Here is a 25,387-nt window from a genome sequence, read left to right as displayed (position 1 = left end):
TTTCTGGCTCATGGCATGTGAATGTTTATCCGTTTAAGCTTGAAAAAGAGACCCTTAAACCCAGATTTGGACCACACACTCACATCACTGAATAGCAGGCTAGTGATTTATTTGAAATCCTTGCAGTTAGCCATTGATTCCTTCCAAACCCCTCATTGTTGAATTTACGATGTACAACTTGTTGTGTAATGTTTATGTCCAATGGCAGATGAGCATCGATACGTTTTATCTATAATTGCTCTTCATATGACAAGGATGGAAAAGGATTTTCCAGTAGATTGTCGACGTGATACATGATGATGACTGCTTGTCTAGCTTGCTAGCTAAGATTTTGAAAGTATGACGTTGACATGATCAGTCCAGTCAAAGCTACGGTAGATATAACATGATTTGATGTCCTTTCATCTGTGGCCAATGACCTTGAGCCTTCTTGGATGGACACTTCTAATGAAACTCTATGGCAGCACCCAAGGGGCTTGAATTTTTGAGCTGTCCTTGTCGATTTTGCGGTAATGTAGTGAGTGACATAACACTGAGCCAATCACGGTGCAACTAGAGAACATTACCAACCCCTACGCTCCGTATTTTCCGCTGACTGCCCCACCACCACAGAAAGCACTGAGCAAGGCTGAAACACTGCCTTACTCAAGAAAGACAAAAGAGACCATGTTTGTATGTGGCTTTATTAACTCAATAAAACATTTTTTTTATTGTTTGCAAACTGATATGTGACACGTATTAATGTCAAAATGGCGGGGGAATCAAGAAGAATTTGAATATTGTTCAAAAGAATAGAAAATGGAGCAAAGTAGCATATAGTAATGAGAATGTCCCTTCTTATCTTGTAGGAGTACGTTTTCTTAATGAGGAGCAGCTGATTGAATGACCAATTTTGAATAATTAATTTGATGTATTCAAACTGGTGGAGAGAGTGCTGGGTAAAGTGAAGGCAGTGAGGATTACAAGAGGCAGACTTATTGCCTCACGCAATTTGAGAAGTTTGATGTGTCCTGTGTGTCTCTTCGGAACAGGGCACCCCTCAAGGGGGTAATATCTGCCGTTTCGTGGCCAGTTGATGTTGCAGAGATTTAAAATATTCCTGGTGTAATTGATGCTCGTCGGATGAATTGTTCCAAGAACAATGCGGTGCATTCATTGTAAAGCTTTTGAACATGTTTCAAGTGTTTGTATAAGGGAGAAGCCGAGATGTTCAAATTGTGGAAAAGATCATATGTGTTTTAAACGTGATGAAAATGTGACATGTTACAATTGTGGTGGGAACCATGAAGCCATTTCTTCGGAATGTGGTCAAAGTCAAGGCTGTCCAGAGCATTTCATATGCAGCAGCTGTTAAAAGGGTTTAGGGTTCAAATGGTGCTCCTGAAGAGTCCATGGTGGTGGATAGGCCTTCACTGAAGGCTGCAGGGGTTGCCGTTCAACAGCAGGACTCAGATATGTTAAAGGTTAAGAAGGTGGACTTTGTGGCCTTTATAGCTATGGTGATTAATGGCACTGCCAAGGTGGAGAGGAAGTCCAGGAAAATAAATATCATTGTTGATGCAGCGGAACGGTTCCCGGGACTGAAAGACTTCACGGAGGAGTTGCATGGAGTATTGTCACAAGTCATACCACCCTCTCAGGTCATAGAGCCTGAAAAGGGAGATATGGACATTTGAAGGAAGGAAGAAGTGGGAGTTTTTGGTTTTGTCAATGTGTTTTTATTTAATATTTTTATTTTATGGGGGGGGGGGGGGCTGGATTAGGTTCGTTTTTCCTATCAGGCATGTGTTTTTTATTTATTTTTACCTTGTTTTTTTCAACCCCGTCCAGTTGGTGGCGGTAATACACCTTTTGGGGTTGTGGACTGCCATAAAACCCACAGAGGAAGAAGAACCATATTTACAATGTGCAGGGGTATTTTTTAATTTTTAATTTAACCTTTATTTAACTAAGCAAGTCAGCTAAGAACAAATTCTTATTTACAATGAGACGGCCTACCGGCCAAACCTGGACGACGCTGGGCCAATTGTGCGCCACCCTATGGGACCCCCAATCACGGCCGGTTGTGATACGGCCTGGACTCGAACCAGGTACTGGAATAAGAGGCAGATACTGTATGTGTAGGGTGCAATCGCCATGCTACTGAAGAACAAACTTGTAGATTTATTGTCAGTAAAAACCCCATTGTAAAAAGGTCATGCTATTTGGGATCTCCCCTATATTAACCCTACATGTTTTATTTAAACCTCAATAGAGTAGGGATGTCGCAAGATACCGCACAGCACGGACCAATGTAAAAACTCATTCAAAGCAGTTGCCGTGTTCGAGAGGATCAAAAATTAAAAACCGTAATGTATCATGGGTACATTGTAACTGACTGACTAGAAATAATACTGACTACAAATAATAATGAGTGGTTATTTATAGATCAGTCAATCGGCAGTTGCCTGCACCGTCGGCTGCAATGTCGAACAAGCCCAGTATTACCAGAGGAAAAGGCAAACGGATTACTGGGCCCAAAATCAGTTTTCTTCAGCAGGTGGTATTTTTTTCGCTCACCAAGCATAGATTTTTTTATGGATGTCAATGAGAGTGTCGACTTTGGTTCACAGCAAATGTAATTTGCTACGTGTGGTTTATTTGATCGACTAGACGTTCCGTAATGCTTAGGTGTAACAATATAAGTAGGACACATCACATCCCAGCAACTTTTGGGAAGGACACTTTATATCGGAGAGTGCCAGTCGTTCACACGAGTATCTGTCCTCATTGGCCAGAATGGTCCCACCTGATCTGGTCTCCCGATTGCCTTCCTTTTTTTGTAGACATTTATTTTCATTGTTAGAGCAGCAACTCGAGTATCTGGACAGTATAATGGATCATCTTTGGTAGTACAAAGTAAATGACCGTGAGGGAGGGGAGTAATGAGCACAAGACATATCGTCATTGAGAACAGCACACAACTGTACACAAAACGTGTAAAATATTATTAGAAAAAGGCGTATTTTTGTCATTGACAGTGGTGGAAGTGTACCTAATTGTCATACTTGAGTAAAAGTAAAGATACTTTAATAGAAAATGACTCAGGTAAAAGTGCAAGCCACCAGGTAAAATATTACTTGAGTAAAAGTATTTGGTTTTAAAAATATATAACTATCAAAAGTAAATTGTAAAAGGTTGCGTCAATCAAATTTGGTATCAGGATAAAATGTGATTTAGAGTCACCGAATATACTATAATTATATTTATTTAACACAAGTGATAAATGGTAAATGCAATTTTCGTATATACAGGTTCACTGTATCACCACGCAGGGTAAAGCAGAGAACTGACTGAAATAGTACAGACATCTTCTTTTATACTGTGACAGAGGTAGTTCCAACTTTAGAGTTGGCCTGTCACAGTAGAGGCTTAGCGTGGTTTAAACTTGCTAGCCTATAGGTGGTGCCCAGACACAGCACTCAGGATTCAAATGTCCGGAATGGTGTTTGTGAAGATTGAGCTGATTTGTTGGTTTCTACTCATTCCTCCGTTCCTGTTTTCTTGTTATTCAGCATTTTCCCTACACATTCCTCAGTTCCTGTTTTCTTGTTATTCAGCATTTTTCCATCTTGTCTCAACCTTGTGGTTTGCCCAGTCGACACCCTAGATTAACAACAGCTTTTCTGCAGTCACGCTATGTTTTGTGATTAACATGTCCTAAGGCATATATTTATGTTAAAAGAGAACAAAACCATCCTTCACAAAATGTAATCGCTAAAATATACTCAGTATCAAAAGTAAAAATATAAATCCTTTCAAATTCCTTATATTAAGCAATCCAGAGGCACCATTTGCTTGTTTTTTTATTTATTTACGGATAGCCAGGGGCACACGCCAACACTCAGACATAATTTCCAAACTAAGCATGTGTGTTTGAGTCCACCAGATCAGAGGCAGTAGGGATGACCAGAGTTCTCTTGATAAGTATGTGCATTTGGACCATTTTCTTGTTCTTCTAAACATTCAAAATGTAACGAGTACTTTTGGGTGTCAGGGAAAATGTATGGAGTAATCAGTAAATACTTTTCTTTAGGAATGTAGTGTAGTAAAAGTTGTCAAAAAAATGAATATGCATTGTTCTAAAACGATGTATGATCCAATCCAATGGTTGAAGAAACAGTCAATTGTTTTATTACTTACCTAATTATAATGTATGATGGCCAAATCAAATGTTATGTCACATGCGCCGAATACAATTGGTGTAGACTTAACCATGAAATGCTTGCTTCTGAGCCATTCCCAAGAATGCAGAGTAAAAAAGGTATTATACATTTTTTTTTTTAAATAGTAAGGAGCAATTCGAAATTTACTAAGGGGGGGCTGGTCCACAAGGTGTAATACATGTATTTTTCACATGACCCTCCCCGGGGAACAGTAAAAAAAATGCGCACCCTTCCCCCTCAGAAACTGAACTGCAAAATAATAATAAAAAATAACAGCTATAGAAGCCCTTTGTTTATAAACGTACATATCGACTTTACCACTTCAGCATAGTTTTGTGTCACAGTCGATGCCACGCAGGGAAACCGCTCCTTGAAGGCGGAGGGGCTAGGTGTGGTGAAGTTCTCGGAGCCCGAGGCTTGCACCGAGGGTCAGGATACAGATGAGTCTGTGACGGTAGGAGGAACATTTTTGGAAAAAGTGGCCCCTTGCCTTTTGGCTGATACATTTGTGTTTTCAGGGTGGGTGAAAACAGAGTAAGTAGGGTGCTGTGGAATCGGTGGTAACCAGAAGTGGTTTGGTGATTCATTGTTTGTGTTTCTGCTGGTCAGAGGGAGCAGGCGCTCGGCATTAAACGAGTGGGGACAAGATATGTGAATTGTTTTGCTTTCAGGAAAAGAGCGCCATTGAAAGGAGTGATTACTAGGGTAGCGGTAAATGTGAAAGTTGACCAACTGAAGGGGAAGATTCCAAGTGTTTGTGATGCTCATCGTTTGGTGTGACGCAGATAAAACAGAAGAGTCGTTGTCTGTTCTTTTGAGTTTTGATGTTGAGTCTTCCCAACAAAGTGATTGTAGGATATACGTTATCCCGTACAAGCTTTTGTGCTGAATACATTACATTGATACAGGTGTCAAGCTTATGGGCATGTGACATCAGTGTGTAGGAGGGAGGTTCCTACGTGTGAGAAGTGTGCAAAAGGGCATGAGACAAAGGAATGAGTAGCATTGGGGAAAGTAGTGGTGGTATGTGTTCATTGTAGGGGTGTCCATGTGGCTGGAGATCAGAAATGCCAGGTGTGAGAGAGGCAGGTTGTTTCCAGAGTTAGAGTAGTGCAGAAGTTGTATGCTGAGGCAGTGATGAAAGTAGAGGAAGATGGGTCAAGAGGGAGGGACCCTGAGAGGAGTGGTGTGAGTAGTAGATCTGTACCAGTTGTGAGGGCATTTTCTGTTAAACCTTACTAATGCTTGTGTACTAAAATATAATTCTTTAAGCCTAGGCATTGGGATTGAGATAGTTTCTTTATCAAACTCATATAAAATGGTAAAGTGTGTGTGTATTAATAAGAGGCCTGTTCTAACTGTTCTATGTGTGTAGCATGACCCCGTAATGTCTGGCCACTCAGCCAAGAGCTGACAGAAACTAACTGGTTCCTCTTAGCTTAACTGGAGACAGGGCAAAATGTTATATTCTGCACACCAGTGATAGAACTACTGTTCTGTTTTGAGCCTATTTCTGTGCGAAAGATTCCTGTTTTGTGTGTTTGTGTGTGTGACCAGTACGACCATACATCATCTGGGCCGACAGTCAAAGGCGCTTGCTTGTAAAACTTGAGGGAACTGTTGAGCTACTGTTAGAGGAAGTATGTCTGGAGTGACTTCCTGTCATTCTGGCCCCTATTGTCCTCACTCATTTGCGACAGATTGAGGCAACCTTTTCACCCAGGTGTCTGTCTCCCTCACATACACATACATAGGGTCACGTGTTTTGCAGATTCTTGCATGGGGTATCTTGACTATATAAATGCTCCTGTACTCTTTGTGCAGCAGGCTCTCACTCCATTTCACCTGCGTGGATGGTGCGACCAGCCTCCTTATTATAATGTTTTTAATAAAAGTAATACCTTGATTGATTATTGACTTTGACTCTCATCATTCTTAGTTAAAGGTAGAATTTCCCCCACACAGTACAGAGTGATAGGCCAACAAGTTATATATGCTTCAGTAAAGTTAGATTTTTTGCATTTATAGCTATGGTTATCAACTGTATTGCAGGGATGGAACGTAAATCGAAGAAAATTGAGGTTGTGGTGGCAGCTGTAGAGAGGTATTTGGGTGTACGAGACTTGATGTCAAAGTTATGGTGTGTATTGACTGGTGGTGTCCTGTCCTTTTAGGCTGTTGACCTGAGGTAGGACTAGATAGATTTAAATAGCAGAGGTGGGTTTTCAGTGAATGTAGGGTATTTGTTGATTAAAAAATAAATAATAATAATTCAAGCAAATTATAAGGGAGTTGTACTCCATTCTAGTAGGTGGCGGAAATGCAACATTTATTAGATGACAACCGCCGCTAAACCTCAATGAAGAAGATGATGATGATGATGCCACGCAGGAATAACGGGCCAGAAGGTTGAGGGTTCGCCGACTACCACCATGGATGAGCTCACTCTCCCTGCCTGTCTCATTACACTATGATCAGAGCTGGCTGCAGATAATGATTAGCTAGGGGCAATCTGTTTTTCAACATTTTGAAGCTATAATTATATAAAATACAGTACCAGTCCAAGTTTGGACACACCTACTCATTCAAGGGTTTTTCTTATATATATTTTTTACTATTTTCTACATTGTAGAATAATAGTGAAGATATCAAAACTAATCATGTAGTAACCAAAAAAGTGTTAAACAAATCAAAATATATATCAATTTTTTAAAACCCCCTTTTCTCCCCAATTTCATTGTATCCAATTGGTAGTTACAGTCTTGTCTCATCTCTGCAACTCCCGTACAGACTCGGGAGAGGCGAAGGTCGAGAGCCGTGCATCCTCCGAAACACAACCCAACCGAGCCGCACTGCTTCTTGACACAATGCCCACTTAACCCAGAAGCCAGCCGCACCAATGTGTTGGACGAAACACCGTACACCTGGCGACCGTGTCAGCGTGCACTCTGCCCGGCCCACCACAGGAGTTGCTAGCGTGCGATGGGAGAAGGACATCCCTGCTGGCCAAACCCTCCCCTAACCCTGACGGCGCTGGGCCAATTGTGCGCCGCCCCATGGGTCTCCCGGTCGCGGCAGAGCCTGGACTCGAGCTCAGAATCTCTAGTGGCACAGCTAGCACTGATGCAGTGCCTTAGACCGCAGTGCCTTAGACCACTGCGCCACTCGGGAGGCTAATCAAAATATATTTTATACTTGTGATTCTTCAAAGTAGCCACCCTTTACCTTGAAGACAGCTTTGCACACTCTTGGCATTCTCTCAACCAACTTCATGAGGAATGCTATTCCATCAGTCTTGAAGGAGTTCCCAGATATGCTGAGCACTTCTTGGCTGCTTTTCCTTCACTCTGCGGTCCAACTCATCCCAAATTATCTCAATTTGGTTGAGGTCGGGTGACTGTGGTTTCCAGGTCATCTAATGCAGCACCATCACTCTCCTTGGTCAAATAGCGCTTATACAGCCTGGAGGTGTGTTGGGTCATTGTCCTGTTGAAAAACAAATGATAGTCCCACTAAGCGCAAACCAGATGGGATGGCGTATCGCTGCAGAATGCTGTGGTAGTCATGCTGGTTATGTGTGCCTTGAATTCTAAATAAATCACTGACAGTGTCACCAGCAAAGCACTCCCATACCATCATACCTCCTCCTCCATGCTTGACGGTGGGAACCAGACATGTGTAGATCATCCGTTCACCTACTCTGCATCTCACAAAGACACCGGTTGGAACCAAAAATCTCAAATTTGGACTCATCAGACAAAAAAAAATTCCACTGGGCTAATGTCCATTGCTCATGTTTCTTGGCCCAAGAAAGTCTCTTTCTCTTATTGGTGTCCTTTAATAGTGGTTTATTTGCAGCAATTCGACCATGAAAGCCTGATTCACTCAGTCTCCTCTGAACAGTTGATGTTGAGATGTGTCTGTTACTTTAACTATGTGAAGCATTTATTTAACTCAAATGAACTTGTCCTCTGCAGCAGAGGAACTCTGGGTCTTCCTTTCCTGTGGCGGTCCTCATGAGAGCCAGTTTCATCATAGTACTTGATGGTTTTTGCGACTGCACTTGAAGAAACTTTAAGTTCATGAAATGTTCTGTATTGACTGACCTTAATGATGGACTGTCGTTTCTCTTTGCTTATTTGAGCTGTTCTTGCCATAATATGGACTTGGTATTTGGTATAGGACTCCCGAGTGTCGCAGCGGTTTAAGGCACTGCATCTCAGTGCTTGAGGCGTCACTACAGACACCCTGGTTCGAATCCAGGCTGTATCACAACCGGCCATGATTGGGAGTCCCATAGGGCAGCACACAATTGGCCCGGCGTCATCCAGGTTATGCCGGTGTATGTAGTCATTGTAAATAAGAATTTGTTCTTCACTGACTTGCCAAATTAAATAAAGGTTAAATAAACCAAATAAAAAAATTACCAAATTGGGCTATCTTCTCTATACCACCCCTACCTTGTCACAACACAACTGATTTGCTCAAACGCATTAAGAAGGAAATAAATTCCACAAATTAACTTAACAAGGCACACCTGTTAATTGAAATGCATTCCATGAAGCTGGTTGAGAGAATGCCAAGTGTGTGCAAAACTCACCAAGGCATAGGGTGGCTATTTGAAGATTCTCAAAAATAACATATTTTGATTTGTTTAGCACTTTTTTAGTTACAAGATGATTCCATGTGTTATTTCATAGTTTTGATGTCTTCACTATTATTCTACAATGTAGAAAATAGTAAAAATAAACAAAAATCCTTGAATGAGTAGGTGTGTCCAAACGTTTGACTGGTACTGTACATGCAACACATTTTCCACCAGCAGGCTTATGTGCCAATGCACCACAAAACCAAATAAGCAATGCATAACTGCATAGGATTACCGATTTTGGGGGATTATCATCAAGGTTTGCGTTTTCAACACCACAATCAATTAGAGTATGTCAATCTCGACAAACAGATATACTTGGTTTGACAATCTCCCAATGTCATTAAACTTTTTGGTGTTTTGTAACAATGTCTCTTTCCATGAATCGAATGGCTGTTGTGCAGTTTGGATGCTGGAATTGTATTAGTGAAGGGGATGAACTTTTGAAGTATCCTGATCAGAGTAAATCATTGTGACTAAATGTGTTTATGTAACGGATGTGAAATGGCTAGCTAGTTAGCGGGTACGCGCTAGTAGCGTTTCAATCAGTTACGTCACTTGCTCTGAAACCTAGATGTAGTGTTGCCCCTTGCTCTGCAAGGGCCGTGGCCTTTGTGGAGCGATGGGTAACGATGCTTCGTGGGCGACCGTTGTGTGCGGAGGGTCCCTGGTTCGCGCCCAGGTCGGGGCGAGGGGACAACGTAAAGTTATACTGTTACATTGGTGCCGTGACCCGGATCACTGGTTGCTGCGGAAAAGGAGGAGGTTGAAAGGGGGGTGAGTGTAACGGATGTGAAATGGCTAGCTAGTTAGCGGGTACGCGCTAGTAGCGTTTCAATCAGTTACGTCACTTGCTCTGAAACCTAGATGTAGTGTTGCCCCTTGCTCTGCAAGGGCCGCAGCTTTTGTGGAGCGATGGGTAACGACGCTTCGTGGGTGTCAGTTGTTGATGTGTGCAGAGGGTCCCTGGTTCGCGCCCGTGTCGGTGCGAGGGGACGTACTAAAGTTATACCGTTACATTTATGCCACACATGATAGGTAATACAATTTAAAAGTTAAATGACAAATATTTAGGCTGTATTGAAGCGTTATGTTCTAGGTTCATGAATAGCCGCTCCGATCGGAAAAGGAGGTAGGACGTGTCAAGCTTTCCTGAATAACTGGGCCTGGCTGGAAGCATAGGCCTATATGATCAGAGTACGATTTGGAAGATTTATGAGGGGCAACAGACAGCGCATCGGTAGGTAATCAGAAGTAAAAATACAGCCAGACTGGCCTGCTACTGTGCCTTTCTATAATCTTCCGAGATTAGACCCAGAACTGTGTGGTGCTGTAGGCCAGTCTATGTAGGATCATTGTATTGTCCCTAAACAAGATCAATAGGGGATCTTTTTCAGCTACTTGTCTTCACTGTTCTTTCATGCGCACCTGGCCTCTGCTGCCTATTGGCTATTAATATAGGAAATTAGGTAGATTTGAATGATTTTATGTGTGTTATGATTGCTACTTAGCCTATTGCAAATCTGGACAAATGATCCACTTACCATTATTGTTGCTATGGATAGAGGGCAGGATAGTCAGTTCACTGGTAGACTAGTAGGGTATTGATCTGTGGTATAGTAAGCATGCGGAAAAGCGTAGTGCATAAGGGAAGCACCAAAACACCTTGATATGGGAGGCGATAAAAGCAGATGAGGAAAATGTGGCTATATGAAAGACATTATATAGTAAATCCCGCAAAATGGCTAATGTAAATCAGGGGAAAATGCAATACCCTCCCCTGTACCCAATAAAAAAACACAACCCTCCCCAAAGCAAAAAAAATAACGTTTGACAACCATCCCTAACTCACTGTATGTTGAGGATAAAGATACTTTAGGTTGCTTACTCCAAAACATGATTCGTGACTTGAGTTACAGAAATTGCTTTTTGTGTCTTCCCCTTTAATAAAAAGTTGACCGGCTAGTTGGGTACATTGTGTTGTCACTAGTGATGGGTCCTTCGCAAACGAGTCGGCTCTAAGAGATGGCTCTTGTAGGTGAACGTTGGGAGCCGGCTCGCATATCAGAAAATCTATTTATCATTTTTATTTTAAGATATGAATAATCAAGAGATTTAAATGAATAGAATTAACTAATTGAAAGAACTGAGAAATAAAAAAAATATAGGCATAAATGCTCAAGCGCACCCACATTCGTTCTGACTGTCTGCTCAGACTAACAGCCTCACCTGTTGTTCCTGTCAATCAGACACGCAGTGTCAACCAATGAACCAAAGATGCGTGAGGGAGGGCTGAGCCAACTCACTCACAGTCACACACTTAGCAGCCGAGGAGAGAGAGGAAGGACGAACAGCTGAATGAGTCAGAAGCACAGTGGCATTTGGATGCGTTTTAATAATGTAGAATTTGCCAAAACAAAATCTCATATAAAGCCGGTTCTACGCACAACCTACACCGGCATATGCGAACTGTACACCCAACTGTGAAGCTAACTGTAGCGGAGCTTCGAGAAACTAGCGGGCCTGCTAGTGATAGTGGTGGAGTCAGCACCTCCACACGTGGAGATGTATCCACTCAGTCAAGTAGGCCTACTCTGCGACCCACAGCAACGCAGACTATGGACCAGTTTATGCCAAAGTCTATGTCTGTATCAAAACAAGGCCAAATTGATATTGCATTGGCTAAAATGATTGCCACTGATTTCCAGCCATTTTCAATCGTGGAGGACAGAGGTTTTAGAAATTATAGCAATAGTCTAAATCCAAAGTACACAATTCCAAGCAGGAAAACCCTATTCTGTTGTTTTCACAGCTGTCCTTCCTCTCTCCTCGGCTGCTAAGTGTGTGACTGTGAGTGAGTTGGCTCAGCCTTCCCCCACGCATCTTTGGTTCATTGGTCACTTCATTGAAGATTTTTCGATGTCTAGCTGTCTTCTGGACTGCTTTAAGTTCAGCGACAGACACACCTCAGAACTTGGCAGAGGAACTGTTGGGAGTGGCCAGAGAATGGCAAGTAGATGGAAAAGTGGTCTGTTGTGTTAGCGACAATGCAGCTAACATAACCATGTGGGACATTTTTAAATGGACCCATCATCCATGTCTTACGCACACAATCAACCTGATTGTAAGAGAGCATCTGAAGGTGATGAAGCCCACTGTGGACAAAGTGAAAGCAGCTGTGGAATACTTCCACAGGAGCAGAGTAGGTGCTGAAAAACTAAAGTCTACACAACGCCAGATGGGGAGATTGCACTACAAGGTGGAATTCAACATTTTATATGTTGAAGCGGTTTCTTGAGTCAAAGGATGCCATCATCTCTACCTTGGCCATTATCAATGCACCTGTTGATGCTCTGACCCAAGAGGAATGGGAGGTGGTGGTGGAGGAGTTGTGCAGAGTCCTGGAACCCTTTGAGCAGGTCACTGTGGAGATAAGTGTAGAGAGGAACAGTAAGCAGTTATTACTACATTATTTAATCCAGTATTATATATGTACAGTTGAAGTCGGATGTTTACATACACCTTAGCCAAATACATTTAAACTCTGTTTCACAATTCCTGACATTTAATACTAGTAAAAATGCCCTGTCTTAGGTCAGTTAGGATCACCATTTTATTTTAAGAATGTGAAATGTCAGAATAATAGTAGAGAGTGACTTATTTCAGCTTTTATTTCTTTTATCACATTCCCAGTTGGTCAGAAGATTACATTCACTCAATTAGTATTTGGTAGCATTGCCTTTAAATTGTTTAACTTGGGTCAAACGTTTTGGGTAGCCTTCCACAATAAGTTGGGTGAATTTTGTCCCATTCCTCCTGACAGAGCTGGTGTAACAGGGTCAGGTTTGTAGGACTCCTTGCTCGCACACACTTTTTCAGATCTGCCCACAAATTTTCTAGAGGATTGAGGTCAGGGCTTTGTGATGGCCACTCCAATACCTTGACTTTGTTGTCCTTAAGCCATTTTGCCACAACTTTGGACGTATGCTTGGGGTCATTGTCCATTTGGAAGACCCATTTGCGACCAAGCTTTAACTTCCTGACTGATGTCTTGAGATGTTGCTTTAATATATCCACATAATTTCCCTTCCTCATGATGCCATATATTTTGTAAAGCACCAGTCCCTCCTGCAGCAAAGCACTCCCACAACATGATGCTGCCAGCCCCTGTGCTTCCCGGTTGGGATGGTGTTCTTCGGCTTGCAAGCCTCCCCCTGTTTCCTCCAAACATAACGATGGTCATTATGGCCAAACTGTTCTATTTTTGTTTCATCAAACCAGAGGACATTTCTCTAAAAAGTACGATCTTTGTCCCCATGTGCAGTTGCAAACCGTAGTCTGGCTTTTTTATGGTGGTTTTGAGCAGTGGCTTCTTCCTTGCTGAGCGGCCTTTCAGGTTATGTCGATAAAAGACTCTTTACTGTGGATATAGATACTTTTGTACCTGTTTCCTCCAGCATCTTCACAAGGTCCTTTGTTGTTCTGGGATTGATTTGCACTTTTCTCACCAAAGTATGTTCATCTCTAGGAGACAGAACGCATCTCCTTCCTGAGCGGTATGACGGCTGCGTGGTCCCATGGTGTTTATACTTGCGTACTATTGTTTGTACAGATGAATGTGGTACCTTCAGGCACTTGGAAATTGCTATATATCCCAAGGATGAACCAGACTTGTGGAGGTCTACAATTGTTTTTCTGAGGTCTTGGCTGATTTCTTTTGATTGTCCCATGATGTCAAGCAAAGAGGCACTGAGTTTGAAGGTAGGCCTTGAAATACATCCACATGTACACCTCCAATTGACTCAAATGATGTCAATTAGGCTATCAGAAGCTTCTAAAGCCATGACATAATTTTCTGGTTTTTCCCAAGCGGTTTAAAGGCACAGTCAACTTAGTAAACTTCTGACCCACTGGAATTGTGTTACAGTGCATTATAAGTGAAATAATCTGTCTGTAAACAATTGTTGGAAAAATTACTTGTGTCATGCACAAAGTAGATGTCCTAACCGACTTGCCAAAACTATAGTTTGTTACCAAGAAATTTGTGTAGTGGTTGAAAAACAAGTTTTAATGACTCCAACCTAAGTGAATGTAAACTTCCGACTTCAACTGTATTTGAGCAGTAGATGAGAATAGTAGTATCAGTAGACAAAACATGAACCTGAACTAATAAGTTACTGTTCTCTCTTTTCAGCTATGTGACAGCCTCAAGACTTTTGCTCCTGTGTAATGGTCTGCAGCGAGTCACAGCCAGCCTCCAGAGAGAAGCAAATGTAACCACAGGACATGTGACAGAGTTGATGGACACCCTATGTTCATCAATGGACAGAAAGTTCCATGAATGGAATATAATCACGTGCTATCAGAAACCGCTGCACTTGACCCCAGGTTTAAGAAGTTAACCTTCAGTGATGCCAGAACGATTGATGAGGCTCTTCAAAGAATAACCTCAGCAGCAGGGAGGGACAGCCCCAGCAGTCAGCTGGCTCAGGCACCAGGGCAACAAGAAGAGGGATCAGATGGAGCAGAAGCACCAGCAGTAGTGCCACAAACTTCTGCTGTTTGGATGCTGACGAGAGAGCAACTGGGGATGCAGCCCCGAAGGAATCCCTCAGCAGATGCCATAATGGAGGTGGGATCCTGTTTGGAGGAGCCCCTCCTCCTCTGAGCTGGTGGAAGAACAAGGCCTCTGTCTACCTACGGCTTACTAAAGTCATGACAGGGAGACTCTGCATAGTGGCCACATCCGTTCCCTCTGAGAGGGTCTTCTCGAAAACGGGACAAATCATTACTGAGAGAAGAAACCGCATCAACCCCTCGAAAGTCAGGCAGCTTGCATTTCTGAATGCAAATCTCTCATAAAAGCAAAGTATGGTCAGCATTGCTGTGTGCTGCTGGTTATAACATGGCAATACAGAAGAGAGAGAAAAGAGGGACCAGTTTAATGTTTTAAGTGGAATGCTGCAGTTCTGCATATTGTTATTTATTTTTCTTTGATATGGTGCAATATTCTATTATTATGTTGTTCAGATTGTTTTCATTTAGAATTTTTACATTTATATGCACTTTGTTTATATACATGAAAAAGTTATACTTTAAATGCACATGTGTAATAGCATCCTTTTTTACATTTATTTCAATTTGTGGGATGCTGCAGTTTTGCTAATTGTTTTTTCTTTGATATGGTGCAATATTCTATTATGCTGTTCAGATTGTATTCGTTTTGAATGGTTAGATTTATATTCACTTTGTTTATACATTAAAAAGTTATACTTTAAATGCAAATGTTTAATATGATTATTTTTCATAACAAACCAATGCATTTTTACATGCATTGTGGTTGAGGTAGAGTATGATTTCATTTAATAATTTAATTAGAATTGTTTTAACCCCAATCATAGTCAAACTATCGCAAACTGTTTGACTTGAAAAAATACAAAACATATTTTTTTCAGAGCCGTTTGGGAGATGAAAGAGCCGGCTCTTTTTGTTGAGCTGTGCCAAACGAGCTGGCTCACTGAAAAGAGCCGGAATGCCCATCACTAGTTGTCACGAGAAGTGCTGGTCCACTCTCGTTGAAAAGAAAATGGCTAGCTGTATCGTAAAAATTCATGAAAACTAATATACGTTTTTTTGGTCTTAATGTAATGTTAGGCGTAAGGTTAGCAGTGTGGTTAATGTTTGCTTTAAAATCAAAATTTAAGAAGATGAATTGTAGAAATAGGCGGGGTTTATGACTTTGTGGCTGTGTAACTACTGACGCTCGTTTAAAACAAGCTAACAAAGTAAACATACTAACGTTAGCTAGCTGGCTTGCTAGCCAATATACAATGAATGACCGGTTATTGAGTGCCTAGTTATTCCACAACATATAGTAAGGGGAAAATATATCTACAGTAGTTGCAGGTAAGGAAACACTAAACTAACGTCGACTTTACTGTCTTTTAGCAGGCAGGTCACAAACGACGGCTAGCTAACGGCCTGTGGCTAGTAGGGAGGCAACAAGCTAGTTAGCGAGGTACTCCTAGCTGGGTAACGTTAGCTATGCGAGTGGTTGGATACACAATAACATGACCGTTCGCGAAATTTAAAACCTGCACAGTTGACCTTAGCTACACTAGCATCATTTGCTAACTTTAGCTAGTAACGTTAACAGCAGCAGTAGTATTACGTTAGCTTTATAGTCACATAAAACAATGAGATATAATCTTTGATATAGGTAACTAGTAGCTAAAGTTAGGTCGAAAAACAATGTATGATTATCTTCAACCTAGGCTAGTAGGCGCTTGATGTAATTTTTTTTGCCATAGAGAGCCATGTCATATAGCTGATTTCTGCTACTCGTTGTGACCTGCTTGACAAGCCTTGAAATCAAAACGAGCAAACAATGACCTCACATACTCTAACTTCAATTAATAATCACAGGGAATGTTGGATGTCAAGCCGAGATATGGGAGCTGTTGTGCTTTTACTCTTTGAAGTATAGTCAGACACCATCATGCCTCTTGTACAGCCATGGGGCTTGCTCTCTGGTCTGAATTTGGCCAGTATGACTAGCTGGAGAAATGTTCAGACCCAAGAAAGTTCCACGTTTCCCTTTGGTTGATCCAGATGCTAAATGTTCCCTTTTAAAATATTAGTATTTTTATGATCATTGCAGAATTTCAAGAGTCCTCTTCATGTCTCTCCTATAGGCTCCACGGTAGCTAAGATGGAGGTGCTGTGTTTCCGGTTGCCGGGTCACGGTGACGCCACCCTGAAGAGCATGAACTCCCTGAGGTCCAGACAGCAGTTCTGTGACATCACTATAGTGGCCAGCGGCAGGCAGACATTCCGTGGACACAAAGTGGTCCTTGCTGCCTGCTCCCCCTTCCTTAGGGACCAGTTCCTGCTCAACCCCTCCTCTGAACTGCAGGTGGGTGCCAGGGAAAGCCACCGTGATGCACACTATTTGGGTTATGTTTGATAAATGTTGAGTGTCAGCTTCAGATGTACTAGCCCCTGACAGACACTTCTTGTCACATACCCTTTCAATGATCTGACTGTTTTAATAGGCATATCTTTGAGCCTGGGAAGTTATCAAATGTTTTGTCATGCCAGCTGTGGTTCCAGTCCTATGCCTCATTATAGTAGATTCTATCACAAGTCTTGCAGGATATGACACTAATGGCTTACACGATTGATCATTAAAAAAATACACTACATGACCAAAAGTATATGGACACCGGCTTGTTGAACATCTCATTTCAAAATCATGGGCATTAATATGGAGTTGGTCCCCCCCCCCCCCCCCCCCTTTGCTGCTAAAACAGCATCCACTCTTTAGGGAGGCTTTCCACTAGATGTTGGAACATTTCTGCGGGGACTTGCTTCCATTCAGCCACAATCGCATTAGTGAGGTCGGGCACTGATGTTGGGCGATTAGGCCTGGCTTGCAGTTGGCGCAATTCATCCCAAAGGTGTTTGATGGGGTTGAGGTCAGGGCTCTGTGTAGGCCAGTCAAGTTCTTCCACACTGATCTCGACAAACAATTTCTGTATGGACCTCTCATTGTCATGCTGAAACAGGAAAGGGCCTTCCCCAAACTGTTGCCGCAAAGTTGGAAGCACAGAATCGTCTAGAATGTCATTGTATGCTGTAGCGTTAAGATTTCCCTTCAATGGAACTAAGGGGCCTAACCCGAACCATGAAAAACCGTCCCAGACCATTATTCCTCCTCCACCAAACTTTACAGTTGGCACTGCATTCGTGCAGGTAGTTGTTCTGGCATCCGCCAAACCCAGATTCGCCGTCGTACTTCCAGATGGTGAAGCGTGATTCATCACTCCAGAGAAAGCGTTTCTATTGCTCCAGAGTCCAATGGCAGTGAGCTTTACACCACTCCAGCTGATGCTTGGCACTGCGCATAGTGATCTTAGGCTTCTGTGGGACTGCTCAGCCATGAAACCCATTTCATGAAACTCCCATGAACAGTTCTTGTGCTGGGGTTGCTTCCAGGGGCAGTTTGGAACTCAGTAGTGAGTGTTTCAACCGGGGACAGACGATTTTTACGCACTACGTGCTTCACCACTTGGCCGTCCCGTTCTGTGAGCTTGTATGGCTTACCACTTTGCGGCTGAGCTGTTGTAGCTCCTAGACATTTCCACTTAACATAACTTACAATAACAGCACTTCCAGTTGACCGGGGCAGCTCTAACAGGGCAGAAATTTGACATATTCACTTGTTGAAAAGGTGACATCCTATGACGGTGCCACGTGGAAAGTCACTGCGCTCTTCAGTAAGGCCATTCTACTGCCAATGTCTATGGAGATTGCGTCTGAAGGGGTGTCCACATACTTTTTTGTATTTATAGTGTATCTGAGACGTAACAGTAAAATAGCTGTTTGGTGTGTTTTTTTTCCTATTTTGCCCTCTAGGTGTCAGTCCTTCACAGTTCCTCGGTGGTATGTGAGCTGCTCCAGTCCTGTTACACCGGTGTGCTGCAGTTCAGCCCCAAGGAGATAGTCAATTACCTGACGGCCGCTAGCTACCTGCAGATGGAGCATGTTGTGGAGAAGTGCCGGGGAGCCCTGGGCAAGTACATGCAGCCAAAGAACCCCAGCTCACCAAAGGTTAGTTGCTTATTTTGGTTAGTGTATAGTCAAAGGCACCCTATTGAAGCAATTGATTGAAATCACAACGTAAAATGTTATTATACCGTGCTTCAATTGTAGAAGGCAAATACTTACTGAACTTATCTACTATGTGATTTATCAAAGGCTGGATTGTTTTTACCTGTGAAGATGTTGAACTGGCTCGTCTTCATTCTTTTTTCTCCACCGCTCATTTTCAGATCAAGTCAGAAGAGAGCCAATCGATGCCAGTGACAGTCAGTGGCGGCAGCCACTCCCTTATGTCAACCTCTGCTGATCATTCCTCACTGCAGCCTCACAGCCCTGTACAGTCTCAGGCTGATGACCGTACAGACTCAAACACGAAGACAGACATACAACACGATGATGACCCTAACACAATGGATGAGATCAAAGTAAGGCAATTCAGGAACAACACTTACCACTGCATCCGTCTGTACAGTTTTTGTTGAGTATTTGAATGTTTTTTTCGTTGTAAAAAAAAAAAAAAGTTTACCAAATTATATTTGAGAGGATTTTCCAAATACTTGTTTCAAATACTATTTTTAAATACACTGCATACATTTAACCAAGGTATTTGAGGATTTTCAACTACTTGTCGTTTCAAATAAAATATATATCTGAATAAATACTTTGATCAAATGTATGTGAAAGTAGTTGAGATATTTTAAATAGTATTTGAACCCAGGTCTGGTAGCTACACAAGGACATTGATTAGTAGCACACTCAAATCGGTCTCATGTTGTTCCAGGTGAGAGTAACAGAGGAGGGCAGGGAGGATTATGACGTGTTCCGGATCTGCATCGAGGATGAGCAGGAGCCGGAAGAGAGGCGAGATGCAGAGGAAGGCGGAGAGGAAGCCACAGAGGGTCATCAGGGGTGCCAGTACCAAGATACGGACAGTGTCATAGTGGGAGGGGGCAGGGGTGATGATATGGCCCCAGCTGAAATGGCCATCCGCAACAGCGGCTTCGAGAGGGAGGGGCTCCAAGGCTGGAGGCGTAGACTCACCGACTCACCCAAAGTGGGCCGGGGGAGGGGGAGGGGCTTCAAGAGGAAGCGTGGCTCGTACCGCGAGAGGGAGAGGAGGCCTCTGGGTATGCAATACCAGGAGGCGTGGCGTCTACCTACCGGGGCGGAGATGATGCAGGGCTTTGGCCTGGACTTCAGCCAGGAAGCCATAAGGTCAGCTTTCCTCTCGGGGGGCGATCTCCCACGGCTAGAATACGGGATGGGGGAGGTTCCGGGAGAGGAGCTGGTGCCCCGGGACGGGAATGGTCAGGCCCACTACAACCTGGACGACCCCAGTGGTGATGGAGGTGAAGGTAACATGGGGATGGCGGCTGTGCCAACAGGTGGTGACGGGGCGGGGGATGAGTCTGTGGCCGTGGTGGGCTCCACCTCCAGCACAGCGGGGCCGGTGGCATGTGAGCAATGCGGCCTGACCTTCCCCTCGGCCCACTCTCTGGCTGTCCACACGCGCGCCACCCACTTGCTGTACGTGTGCCCCTGCTGCGGCAAACACTTCAACCACTCCAGTAACCTCAACCGCCACATGACCGTGCACCGCGGTGCCAAGGTCCACCGCTGCCCACTCTGCGACAAGACATTCACGCAGAAGTCCACGCTGTGCGATCACATGAACCTACACAGCGGTGAGCGGCCCCACTGCTGCGCCTACTGCCACTCGCGCTTCGCCCACAAGCCGGCGCTGCGACGCCACCTCAAGGAGCAGCATGGGAAGACGACCGCTCAGAACAGCTTGGAGGCACAGGCTGAGATGGAGCGAGTGGCAGGGCCAGGGGAAGGAGAGGGAGACACTCAGGACAGATTTGACTTTTGAAAAGGACACTGGAACAGGGAGGAGGAGAGATGCTCCCTTACCCCTCCTCTCAGCCAAAATGTACACTCATTGACTAAGCATTACAGGTTACAGTTGGAGGTACAGGGGGGTTATTCAAGCAAGCGGCTGTGTGCTTACCTTCTGCTCTAATTGCCAAAAGAGTGGTTTGGAGTGTGCCTTTGAGTTTGTGGGTTGGAAACGAGGTTGTGTGTGCTGGAGGGACCTACTAAGATCTTGAAAGGGAAAACCCCTACTTTTAGACCTGGGGTGCACAACTCCGGTCCTCCTCACGGGCCGAAGTGTATGCTGGTTTGAAGCTCTGGCCAGTCAATGACATGGATTGATTATTTATCTCTTAATTATTTAATTGAAGGGGGGGGAAACGATGACCTACTGTACAGCACCGTGGCTCTGGAGGACTGGAGTTGTGCACACCTCAGTTTTAGACCTTATTGTCTCATTTGTAACTCACTGGCTGCCCAATAAAATATTTTACATTTGTGTGTTTGAAGGTGAGCTTCTTGTTGGAATGTACCAGCTGATTTGTAATGTGTAATTAGTTAAACATTTATTTGTAACAATGTGTACTTAACAGTGTAAGACACTATATTTAAAAGAAGTACCCAAAATAATAAAGTAGGCTATCATTCCATAATCATGCTCATCACAAAAGGACAAATAGTAAGAGAACTACACTTTGTGCAATGCGCGTTTACTCAGGACTCGAGACACTATTCTGTAAATGTGCACAAAATGACGTGTTAATATACAGTGCATTTGGAAAGTGTTCAGAACCCTTCACTTAGTCCACATTTTGTTACGTTACAGCTTTATACGTCTGCATTGTATCGTGCTAAACCAAAGGAAACAGACAAATCGATGCATGTGAGAGGTAGGTGGATTTCATGGCCTACAGCTATGAGACATACACTGTGTTATTACATTGATACAGTGACAAATCTAATTCGATCCTTTGATTCAAAGCAAGACCGCATCAGACAACCAGATGGACAAATGTATTGATGTGATTTATTGAGCTCCACAAAACAATGAAACCCCTGGGTGCAAGACCAAACCACCACAATCTCTGTTCACATGGTCATTGCCATTACACATCCTGGCCTTGAATGAAATGTAGCATCTACTCAGAACTGACACATCGGGGCTAACAGGCAATCAACAACCAACACAAAATGCAATATAGAAAATGCATACAACGCTAACTCGTTGATTCTTACAGATCTCCAATGCGGCATGCCTCTTAGCTCATAGGAAATCCTCACTGTACACAACCTGGTTTCTCTTGTCTCTGTAGGAACCTTTGGCACTGTTCTGCACAGCTGTAAGGGGAAAGAGAGAAAGTATACATGAATCCAGAGTTGACACTTCCTGTCAAACACTGCTTGTTAGTCCGATCTGTGTTTGACTAGAACTGATATTTACCCAGAGTGGCCCAAACAGATTTGCCGGTGGCTGCCTCCAGCATGGGCTGCTTCCTGGCGATGCTGACTTTGATGGGGACGTCTCCCACCGTGCTTCCATTCAACTGGGAGAAGAAGAGTGTATAGATGATAGGTTTTACACTATAATGCCTTAAGTTGGGACAGGGAGCTAGAGCTATACTGACCTCCGCTACAGCTTGGTCTGCAGACTCCATCTTCTCAAAGGTGATGAATGCACAGCTATAAAGACAAGGCTGTGTTCATTAGCACCAAACAGAACAAAACAGTGAGGGACTTACTGGACTAGTTTTAGTTTTCAACTGCAAAACATTTTAAAACACTGAACAATTTCAGTTTTGGATGCTCTCTCAATCACACACCCACAAGGACATAAAAGTAATGTAGCCGTACTTGCGTGGGGAATCCATGGACAGGTCAATGATGGTGCCCTGTTGGGAGAAGGCTGAACGCAGGTTGTCCTCCACAAGGCCAGTTCCATACACGTACACGGTGTTCCCCTTCCTCACCCCCCTCCGCTCCGGGTACGAGTCTGATCCTGAGAGGGGGAAAGATAAGGGAGAAGAAAAACAGTTCCATTATTCCATCCTTGACTTTGTATTTTGAGCTAAACATCCTTTTAAGAATGCCAATGATAAGACACATGAAAAGACAGAAGTCCAGTAAACTAATACTCACGTCTGAACGGTCCGTCTCGCTCACGTGACTCTCTGTCTCCTCCCCTTTCCCGGTCTCCGTCCTGGCTCCTGTCTCTCTCCCGGTCTCGCGGCTCTCTGTCCCTGCCCCGGTCGCCACTGCCCCGGTCTCTCTCTCTGTCGCGCTCCCTCTCTCTGTCCATCTCTCGGTCTCCTCTGTCTCTCTCTCGCTCCATGTCTCTGCTGGTGGAAAGGCCGCCGCCTCCCTCCTCCTCGTCGTCACGAGCCGCCCGGTCACCTGGAGTGACGAAGCTGTTAGAGATTGAGATGTTAAACCGCCTTATACAGAGAACCAGCGTCTATTATTTATCAGAGCTTTTAGGCTTACCTCTCGTACAAAGATTTTCTGTGGGCTCTTTTGCCAGCCTGGAGTAGAAATAAAAATTTAAAAGCAACAGCATCAGTTGTATATCCCCCCCCCAAAAAATATCCAACTCACTGGTTCTGTGGCCACAATACAGGCAGACAGCATTGGCAAAATACTGTAAATGCATGCCATTTTGTAGGTAGAGTTCATCAATTCATTGGCTGATTTTACATGGGATGTCATTTAATTCTAATTTTACCTCAGAAAGTTCCTCATCAGTGGACATGCTCCTTTGGAATGGTTGGAAAGCCACAGGGCCTGGGACTTTCTCTGGATCCTGGTAAACAGAAAGAGAAAATATAACAAATCATTACCAAACCATAAATTGATACATTTGAGTTCCATCACAGACTAGTTTATGTGTCAGATTTAAAAGGAATTTGCAACTGTCTCAGCTTTAAACATTATTAGTATGTATATAAATTGTTGTATCAATAATTTATTCTATGATCAATTCACATTACACATCCTTGCATTTTGTATCTCACCTTGAGCTTGATCTCTAGCGTTCTAGAGCGCTTGAAGCCAGAGTTCTTATTCTCTGACTTGATGGCGCTGATGGCTCCAGACTTGATAAGCATCTTTGCCTGCTCTGTAGCTGTCGCAGTATCTAGCACCGGCTGGTCTGACAAAGCTAGGAGGGAGAGAGTAGATGCAACATAATCAACTCTGACAAAGTATCTGCTTAGTAATACAGTTTTAAAAAGTGAAGACAAAGCCACATACTTCGCTTCAATCCACTCTGATTGGTCTGGCTGGTTGAACTCTGCTGCTTCTTCAAAGCCAGCAGTGCCTTTTTCTAGAGGTGTGAGGATAGATGGAGAGAAAGAGACAATAAGAGGTGTAAACACTAAGGCCAATCGGAGTTTGGTAACATAATAATGATATCTAACTTTCAACATTATGAGTGTGATGATGATGACTGACCGGTGAATTTAACAAAGACCTAGGACTACTCCTGATCACATCTGCAAATGTGGGGGCAGTGACACATCTCATTGTCAGAAGCAGGATACGGATACATAGATTTCTCTCTAGTCAAGTGAGGAGATTCTTCAAGTTTTTCACCTTTTTCTTGAGTTTGGCATATTTCTTCTGCAGAGACTCCTCTTCCTCCGTCAAAGAGCTTGGGAACACCACCATGTCGAACCCAGCTGGAAAGTAGTGTGAAAAAGGAATGGACAACCAGAATAGTGGACATATTTGCACAACACAATGAATACCAATACACAAGTGTGGTTGAATTCAACTCTATAATGCAATTGCATAAACTCAAAAACTACTATTTACACTTTGTTCACGACCAAATAGATTTCTGTTTCTACATTCTGCATGCATCTGACAACATTTTAAAACCTTACGTTAGCTTGTTAGCTGGTTGGTTGGCTAGCTACCTATTAACATTAGCTGCTACTACTAGCCATCTACATTGTGTTACACAGGGCAGTGGAAAGTATATAATTTCTTATCAACAATATGGGAATGTAGCTTTCAGACTACAACAATAAACAAAATACACTACATTGACACTATTGTATTTAGAAATGTAATTATTTTGTTACCTCTGTTACGTTACTATAGCTAGTTGTAATCACACCCATTCACCAACACAAAAACACAGGCGCATGAAAATGACGTACACAGTTGTTAGGGCGCATGAATAAGAAAAATAACTATTCAACTTGCTAAAATTGATAGAATAAGTAAATTATAAGGAATGCATGGCCTACACTTGACAACATTTAGTAAGAGAATGTATTAATATTGAGATATATATCGTATTACATATGGCAATTTGACCTACTTCCGCCTACCAATCTTTGCCATTTCCCGAATAGACAGTGAACTGCTGCACCAACTTTAATCTGCGGTGGAGAAATGGAAAGAATAGGTGAAGGAGATTTAGATCATATGTACAGATAATGAATTAGGCATACGGTTAAGGCCATTGCTGTAAGCTTTGCTTTAAAGTAACTTGCTAGCAATACAGTTTACTGGCGAATATAACAACTTGGGTTAGCCTAGCTAACGTTAGCTAGCCAGTTCAGCTCTCATTCATATTGCAGAAATGTAACGCTAGTCCCTCCCAACATGCGCAACGTGTTATTAGCAGAAAATTATCAGCTAAAGCACTAAATGATGACATTACAATATATGTTTATATGATTCAATATCTTACAATGGACTCTAATGTATTGCGCGATAGAGGACAGCCCATAGAAACTAGGCTATTCATCTCAATCCCATTTCTCTCTCCATAGATCTTCCCCCTGTGGGCCCCACAGATCTCCCGCTATCCCTGCTGGAGATGGGTTGCTCTGGCAGGTTTGAGCTCATCACACATCCACAGCCCAATGACCAGCCCCTGTATCCACAAAGCACGGTCAGTATGACTCAAATCAAATTTTATATGTCACATATGCCGAATACAACATGTGTAGAACTTACAGTGAAATGCTTATTTACAAGCCCTTAACCAACAATGCAGTTTTAAGAAAATACAAAAAAAGTTAAGAATAACAAATAATTAAAGAGC

General features: G+C 43.1%; 3 protein-coding genes across 6 annotated transcripts in view; 2 read left to right on the top strand and 1 right to left on the bottom strand.

Annotated features, from left to right (window-relative positions):
• Window positions 1-4,540: 4,540 nt before the first annotated feature.
• LOC139554507 (zinc finger and BTB domain-containing protein 12-like) lies at window positions 4,541-20,830 on the top strand. Of its 2 annotated transcripts, none has more exons than XM_071367342.1 (5): window positions 4,541-4,659; window positions 16,548-16,768; window positions 18,271-18,465; window positions 18,687-18,881; window positions 19,238-20,830. In XM_071367342.1, exons 2-5 carry the CDS (start codon window positions 16,565-16,567, stop codon window positions 20,327-20,329), a joined length of 1,686 nt encoding a protein of 561 aa, XP_071223443.1. In that variant the 5' UTR covers window positions 4,541-4,659; window positions 16,548-16,564; the 3' UTR covers window positions 20,330-20,830. The 2 variants fall into 2 exon arrangements, with proteins under 2 accessions (XP_071223443.1, XP_071223442.1); XM_071367341.1 differs by lacking the exon at window positions 4,541-4,659 and adding an exon at window positions 15,351-15,759.
• Window positions 20,831-21,336: 506 nt separating this feature from the next.
• On the bottom strand, window positions 21,337-25,169 carry LOC139554508 (negative elongation factor E-like). 2 transcript variants are annotated; one of them, XM_071367343.1, is made up of 12 exons: window positions 25,031-25,169; window positions 24,656-24,716; window positions 23,920-24,005; window positions 23,578-23,650; window positions 23,340-23,485; window positions 23,051-23,128; window positions 22,813-22,850; window positions 22,468-22,736; window positions 22,183-22,327; window positions 21,957-22,011; window positions 21,773-21,875; window positions 21,337-21,669 (listed from the first exon to the last, which is right to left on the bottom strand). In XM_071367343.1, exons 1-12 carry the CDS (start codon window positions 25,085-25,087, stop codon window positions 21,596-21,598), a joined length of 1,185 nt encoding a protein of 394 aa, XP_071223444.1. In that variant the 5' UTR covers window positions 25,088-25,169; the 3' UTR covers window positions 21,337-21,595. The 2 variants fall into 2 exon arrangements, with proteins under 2 accessions (XP_071223444.1, XP_071223445.1); XM_071367344.1 differs by lacking the exons at window positions 24,656-24,716; window positions 25,031-25,169 and adding an exon at window positions 24,414-24,526.
• Window positions 24,554-25,387, top strand: part of LOC139554506 (superkiller complex protein 2-like) — a 48,361-nt gene continuing 47,527 nt past the window's right edge. Inside the window, exons 1-2 of one of the 2 annotated variants that reach the window (XM_071367339.1) lie at window positions 24,554-24,596; window positions 25,113-25,234. In XM_071367339.1, the coding sequence (XP_071223440.1) occupies window positions 24,569-24,596; window positions 25,113-25,234 (150 nt within the window). In that variant the 5' untranslated portion in view covers window positions 24,554-24,568. The other variant, XM_071367340.1, reaches the window with a different exon arrangement.

The sequence above is a fragment of the Salvelinus alpinus genome, chromosome 26 (assembly GCF_045679555.1).
Source record: "Salvelinus alpinus chromosome 26, SLU_Salpinus.1, whole genome shotgun sequence".
NCBI lineage: Eukaryota > Metazoa > Chordata > Actinopteri > Salmoniformes > Salmonidae > Salvelinus > Salvelinus alpinus.
This window is presented reverse-complemented; position numbering and strand designations above follow the sequence as displayed.